This window comes from Mus caroli, chromosome 11, assembly GCF_900094665.2.
Source record: "Mus caroli chromosome 11, CAROLI_EIJ_v1.1, whole genome shotgun sequence".
NCBI lineage: Eukaryota > Metazoa > Chordata > Mammalia > Rodentia > Muridae > Mus > Mus caroli.
In genome coordinates, this window is record NC_034580.1 from 96,428,859 (window position 1) to 96,435,978 (window position 7,120).

Sequence of the window (7,120 nt, forward strand, 5' to 3'; positions counted from 1 at the left end):
TCGAACTCAGAAATCCGCCTGCCTCTGCCTCCTGAGTGCTGGGATTAAAGGCGTGTGCCACCATGCCCGGCTCACTCTCTCTTTTTAACTTTTTGATAGTGTCAGGAATCCAACCCAGGGCCTCCAGTATGCTAGGCAGGCCCTACCGCCCTAACCCCAGGGGAGCCCTCTCTGCAAGGGAAGACCTATCTGAGGCAGCCTGTGAGGGCAGCTGATGAAAACTGAGGCTGAGGATCCACAGACACACAGGCAGGGACACTGCCAGAGAGGGGACGCCGGACGGGAGGCTTGGACTGGGCATGAGGAGAGCAAGGATCCTCCTTGGCAGAGAGACATGGGCATATGGAGGGTCTGGAGATTTTATGCTGGTCTAGGGACCAGGGCTATGGGCAGCTGACGCCCTATAAGGGAGTTTGGCTTTACAGAAAAGTTCTGCCATGCTGGGTTTGATTTAAAACTGTGTGGAAGTCTCTCACCCCACCTCCTTCCCATCTCCCTGGGACCTCACTGGAGTATGCTCCTGTTTATGTCATGCTCACGTACTTAGACACATACAGAGGATTTTCAAAACAAGAACTCATTTCAAGGTTTTTAAATGAATGAAAGAGACCCGATAGTCTCCTGTGCCAGGGGAATCTTACAGAAAGCTGAGACACTGTACACCACGGGAGACTTTGAGCTTGCCCCGGTGTTCTACCAGCGAGGCTACAAACTGAGACCTGATCGGGAATTCAAAGTAGGAATTCAGAAAGCCTAGGAAGCCATCAACAACTCGGTGGGAAGTGAGTGAGCGAGGGGCTGTGCCTTTATCCAGGAAGGCCAGCAAGGTCAAGGGTGCAGAGAGCAAGCAGCTACCACTGGTGACTCTCACACTTAGACTTGGCTGTTGCTGAGGTCACAGGTCAAATTCTGAGGAATGACCTTCTAGCCGTGTTAGGTGGGCTGTTTTGAAGTACTGTGATCTGAAGTCACAGGCTAGAGTGAGGTCTAATCTCCAGTGCAAAAAGACAACCAAAGAGTCATATTCTTTCGTTTTGTTTGGCTTGGTTTTGGTTTTTTTTTTTTTTTTTTTTTTGGTTTTTCGAGACAGGGTTTCTCTGTATAGCCCTGGCTGTCCTGGCACTCACTTTGTAGACCAGGCTGGCCTCGAACTCAGAAATCCGCCTGCCTCTGCCTCCCGAGTGCTGGGATTAAAGGCGTGCGCCACCACGCCCGGCTGGTTTTGGTTTTTGAGACAGGGTCTCATATAGCTCAGGCTATCCTCAAATTCATAATGTAGCCAAAGCTAGCCTTGAACTCCTGATCCTCCTACCTCAGCCTCATGAGTGCTAGAATTACCTGTGTGAGCCACTATGACAAGCTGTTCTTGTTTTAAAGTGACAGTCTTACTGTGTGGCCCAGGCTGGCCTCAAGCTCCTGGCTCAAGTGATTCTTCTGTTGCAGCCCTACTGGGTAGATTAGAACTTCTGTCCTGTGCCACCGTGCCAGGCTCTGGCTTCACAGAAAGGTGCTGAAAGGAAGATGTGGAGAGGCCAGCCTGAGATGGGAAAGAGCAAGGTGCAATAGGAGCAGATCTGTAGCTGAGGGCTGTTAAAAATCAAAATGGAGTCACGAATGCTAAATTTCCCATTTCTAATCTGAAAGTATGCTGTTCAGTTCACTGGAGAAAAAGAGTATTACAGAGATAACCGCCATGTTTGATAAATGGGCCAGTTCCAATTGGCAAGATAATGAAGTCTCTCTCTCTGCCGTAATCCTTACAGGGAAAAGGTACCAGGAAGTAACCTGATGCTAGCCAATCTTATTTTTCTATTTTTCTGTCTCTGTGTCTTGGCCTTAAATGGAAAGTAATTTGGAAAAGACCATCCTCTTCCAATTTCATCCTTCCTCCTCCATCCTCCTCCATTTTCCTCCATCCTTCTCCATCTTCCTGCATCCTCCCATCCTCCTCCATCTTCCTATATCTTCCTCCATCCTCCTGTATCCTCCTCCATCCTTTTTGTTTGTTACTTACTTGTCTGTGTTTTCTTGACCCCCTTTCTAGTTATATATTTACTCTGTTCAGTCACTGAAATAATCATTTTATTTTGCAGAATGAAGCCTTGCCAAATTCTAGAAGCAAAAATAAAGCTAATTATAATCTTTGAACTAAGTTTTAATTGTTCCCTTTGACGGTGAGAGGGAGTTTTTAAAAATTACTTGTGTATATATGTGTGTCTATGTGATTGTGTATGTAGCTGTGAGTGTGAGAGCAGATGGAAGGCAATGGAGACTAGAAGATGTTGGGCATCCACCTCTAGCACTCTGCCTATTCCTTTGAGATGGTGTATGTTCCTAAACCGGGGACCCTTCCCTCACCTCTGTATGTGTGTGTGTGTGTGTGTGTGTGTGTGTGTGTGTGTGTGTGCAAGCATGAACATATGCTCATTCGATGGCTCCTATGCCATCTTCTGTATCTTCAAAGCCAGCAGCATAGGCCCACATAGATATATTTTACATATTTGTTGCTGGGGAAAGCTCAGGGTCTTGTGTATGCTAAGCAAGCACTGAATGACTGAACTATACCCCCAGCCCCTGACTTTTTCATTTTATACATCATAAACTTCTTTTCACATCAACTAATTACCATTGATACGTCACCCCTAATAGGTTGTTTCTAAAATAAGAATCATTTTAATTCGTGTTCTTGTTATGTTATCTTAAGGTAAAGTCTAGAAGGAAAATTGTTGGACCAAAGGGAACATCTTTGTAAGCTGTCAATCCTGGAACGATGCTGATGATGTCCATCTCAGGCTAAGGGCACAAATGGGTCTGTGTGACACAGCCTTGTCAGCCTGGACATCTTCCTCTTGGAACTCTGAATTCCTGGAGCCTGGGCCCTAGTGTCTGCCTTTTTCCCCCATAATATCTGATTTCTACTTAATGGCTGTTTTTTTCTTCTTCTCCACAGTGACCTTCCAGATGCAAAATCGAGAGCCCTTGACAATATTGGCAGAGTTTTTGCCAGAGTTGGGAAATTCCAGCAAGCCATTGACACGTAAGTCATACAGACTGCCCCTTCCGCGCCCTGGGACTGGGACTTCCTTCCCTCACACCAGGATTCCAGTCTGGGGACTTAAAGCCAGACAAAGAGGCATTAGTAAATGAACTGAATTTAGAGTCGGGTGTGGCTGATCATGCAAGTAATCCTAGTTATTTAGGGGGTTGAGGTAGGAGCATTGTCAGTTCTGGGCCAGATAGAGCTACAGAACGAAAGCCTATTGGAGAAAAAGAGGAGGAGAAGGAATAGCAGGAGGAAGAGGAGAAGGAAGAGGAAGAGGAAGAGGAGGAAGAGGAGGAAGATGAGAAGGAAGAAAGGGGGAAAGGAAAACAGGACCAAATGACCTTCTCTCTCTCTCTCTCTCTCTCTCTCTCTCTCTCTCTCTCTCTCTCTCTCTCTTCCCTCCCCACTCTCATTTTCCGAGACAGGGTTTCTCTGTGTGGCCTTGGCTGTCCTGGAACTCACTCTGTAGATCAAACTGGCCTCAAATTCTCAGAGATCCGCCTGCCTCTGCCTCCTGAGTGCTGGGATCAAAGGCGTGTGCCACCACTGCCCACTACCTAAGAACTCATTTTTAATTTATTACTTATTGTTTACTATTTATTATTATTGTGTGTGTTGTATGTGTGATGTGAGAATGGGGAGCAGGCATTTGTGTCTGACTAATTACTTGTGACGGCCAGAGGAGAAACTTCCATATTTATGATGGTTCTAAGATCAGACTCAGGCCACCAGGCTTCTATGGCAAGCTCCTTCCTCATGGAGTGCCTCACTCGCCCGGAGCTCATTTCTAGGTGACTCTGAGTTTAGAGCTGATAGGCCAACGGACCTTTGCGACTTCCTTAGAGGCTCCTCCATGACTCTGTGTACCTGTGTAGGGTTTAGGGGAACTGCATCTCAACTCCCCCGATGGCCTGTTTGAGGTCTAACCCTGAGGTTAGTTATCTGTTCAGTGGGGTGGATGGGCACAGCCCTAGGGAGCCTCAGAGACAGCCCAGACCCAGAGAGCCTGCTTTCTTGGGTGCAGCTACCCTTTCTGGAGAGACAGTGTCCTTCAGGCCTCTGACTCTTGTTCACCAAGCATCCTTCCAGGTCACCCTTGATGCTCTTGGCCTCTGTGGACTTGAGAGTGGTTCCTCCCGGTTGCTGAGTCTGCACTTGAACTCACTCTCTTGCCTCAGCCTCCCCAGAGCTTGGAATTACAGGCCTGTGCCCCGGCGCCTAACCTAGTAATCCTGGGAAGTTATTTTTTTTGTGTTATTTCAGTTGCTTCCGTTGCTTTCTTACTGTTTTTTTTTTTTTTTTTTTTTTTTTTTTGCGGTGCTGGAAATAGTCTAGGGTATCATGCATACTAGGTAATTACTCTCCCAGTAAGCAATTCCGTCAGCCCCCAGGTGACTTTTTCAAACATTATTTTCAGTGGTTATGCCAAATTTGATTCCATAGATGTCACCAAAAAGAGCTCTGGCAGTCTGGCAATATGATGGTACTTACTAATTATGCTCTGGACAGGACTGGAAGAATGAGTTTTACTCTGTTCCCACAGGAAGCCTGGGTCTGCCGAGGCTGAGCAGAGAGCTAGGAAGGAGCTGACCCGGGTCTTCTTTTCCCCAGGTGGGAGGAGAAGATCCCTCTAGCCAAAACCACCCTGGAGAAGACCTGGCTCTTCCATGAGATTGGCCGCTGTTACTTGGAGCTGGACCAGGCATGGCAGGCCCAGAGTTATGGGGAAAAGTCTCAGCAGTACGCTGAGGAGGAAGGGGACCTCGAGTGGCAGCTGAACGCCAGTGTCCTGGTGGCGCAGGCCCAAGGTAGGGAGAGGCTGGGAGACTCCCAGTCCCAAGGGCTGAGCCTAGCATCTCTGCGCTTCCATTCTTACCATAAGTTTGAGAATGAGGACAAGCAACTCATTTTGTTTGTTTGTTTGTTTGCTTGCTTGTTTGCTTGGTTCCCTATTTTTTGCTTTGTTTTGTTGAATTGATGAATGAATTTAGTTAGTAGGTTAGTTTTGTTTTTTGAGACAGGGTTTCTCTGTGGAGCCTAGTTGTCCTGAAACACACTCTGTAGACCAAGCTGGCCTTGAACTCACAGCTCCTCCTGCCTCTACCTCCCTAGTGCTGGGATTAAAGGCATATGCTGCCGCCGCCACCACCACCACCAGCTTTGTTTTAAGTTTTAAATCATATTTTTAACAATTTCTTTGAAGATTTCACAGAATGTATTTTTACCTCCCCTCCTCCAGTTCCTCGCAGATCCACCATCACTTCCCTTCCCACCAAACCTTGTGTTATCTTTTGCTTTGAACCCACTAAGTCCAATCTGTGTTCCCCAACTATTCTTGGGTGTAGGGCCTGCCTTAGAGTGTGAGCCACCTACCAGGGGCTCACACCATGAAAGAGAACTGACAGCTCTCAGGAGCCAGTAGCTGCTCAGCTGGGGGTGGGGATCTATTCCATCGCTCCCCTTCCATGTCGGGATTTCGTGCAGCTCAGACGGGTCAAAATCTTACGCAAGCTGTCCTAACTGCTGTGCGTTTATATTACAACTACCCGGTTGTGTTTAGAAAACACTGTTTTCGAGAAGTCGTCCATCTGGCTCTTAGCAATCCACCTGCTCCCGCCCTGTGAAGATCCCTGGGACTCGGGATGACAGGATGACGGGATGACGTAGACATCCCATGTAGGCTAGGCACTCTGCAGTCCGTTATCCCCTGCGTGTTGACTGGTTCTGGGTTAATTGCTATTTGCTGCAAGAGGAAGCCTTTCTGCCTAGAGCAGAGAGACGCGACGCGCTCACTCGTTAGGAGTCAGTTGGGTGCTAGATTTATTCAGCCGAATAATAGTGGTGTGTTCTCTCCCAGGGCCTTATCACCTATCTGGCCACAGGATCTTGGCCCCTTAGACAGTTCGAGCTATGGATTCTATCTTTAGACTGGGGCCTTAAACGCCCTGTCCCCACCCCTAAAAAAAAAAAAAAAAAAAAAAAAAGGTTGGTTGTTTCCATATCTCTTCTGCCACTGTTGCAGCCACGGGTTTATCTTGCTAAGCCAGTCATTATTTTTGCTTCTGGGATTTAGAACTGGAAAAAAAAAATGGTGCTTATTTGGTTTCCTCTGGTGGTGTGCATCTCTGCCGAGCCATAACTCCAGGCACCAAGTGGAGCTCTTTTTTTTTGGGGGGGGGGGGNGGTTGAGACAGGGTTTCTCTGTATAGCCCTGGCTGTCCTGGAACTCACTCTGTAGACCAGACTGGCTTTGAACTCACAGCGATCTGCCTGCCTCTGCCTCCCGAGTGCTGGGGGTTAAAGGCGTGCCTCACCAAGCCTGGCAAGTGGAGCTCTTTTAAGGCCACTGATCTTTCACTCTGTCACTCCGCAAATTGGTCCAGGCTCAGCTCCAGTACTTAGCAGGCTGGGTGAGCTCTGCTGAGCCACTTGTTCTCCGTCCCATCAGAGAAGGGGAATGGAGATTCCAGCAGCTGTCTGTGGCACACAGCCATATCTCTATGTTTCCCTGCTCTCAGGTGGGATGCTGCTGGTGATGCTGGTGATGCTGGTGATGATGGTGATGATGATTAGCATATGTTTCGTGCATGTGTGTGCAGGTGCAGGTGCAGGCACCTATGCACACAATGCAGAGACCAGAGGAAGAAGATGCATAGTGACTTCCTCTCAAGATCTTTCTATTTCTGCTAGGTTGGCTGGTGAATGAACTCCTGGAATCCCAGTGTTCCAGATGCGGGCTTCAACTCTCCTGGCTTTAGCACTGGTACTGGGGATTTGAACTCAGGTCCTCATGCTTATGTAGCAAATGTTTCTGCCCATTGAGCCACCTCTTTATCTCACTAGTTTTCTGAGACAGGGTTTCTCTGTATAACCCCGGCTGTCCTGGAACAGCCTGTAGACCAGGCTGGCCTCGAACTCAGAGACATCCATCTGCCTCACTGAGATTAAAGAGATGTGTCGCCGGGTGTGGTGGTGCGCACCTTTAATCCCAGCACTCGGGAAGCAGAGGCAGCGGGTTTCTGAGTTTGAGGCCAGCTTGGTCTACAGAGTGAGTTCCAGGACAGCCTGGGCTACACA

General features: G+C 48.1%; 1 protein-coding gene across 2 annotated transcripts in view; it reads left to right on the forward strand.

The window, feature by feature from the left end:
- Ttc25 (tetratricopeptide repeat domain 25) overlaps positions 1-7,120 on the forward strand; it is a 26,813-nt gene that overhangs the window by 13,686 nt on the left and 6,007 nt on the right. For both annotated transcript variants that reach the window (XM_021176743.2, XM_029483124.1), the window contains exons 8-9: positions 2,951-3,037; positions 4,655-4,851. In XM_021176743.2, coding sequence (XP_021032402.1) covers positions 2,951-3,037; positions 4,655-4,851 — 284 coding nt within the window. The remainder of the gene's footprint in view (positions 1-2,950; positions 3,038-4,654; positions 4,852-7,120) is intronic.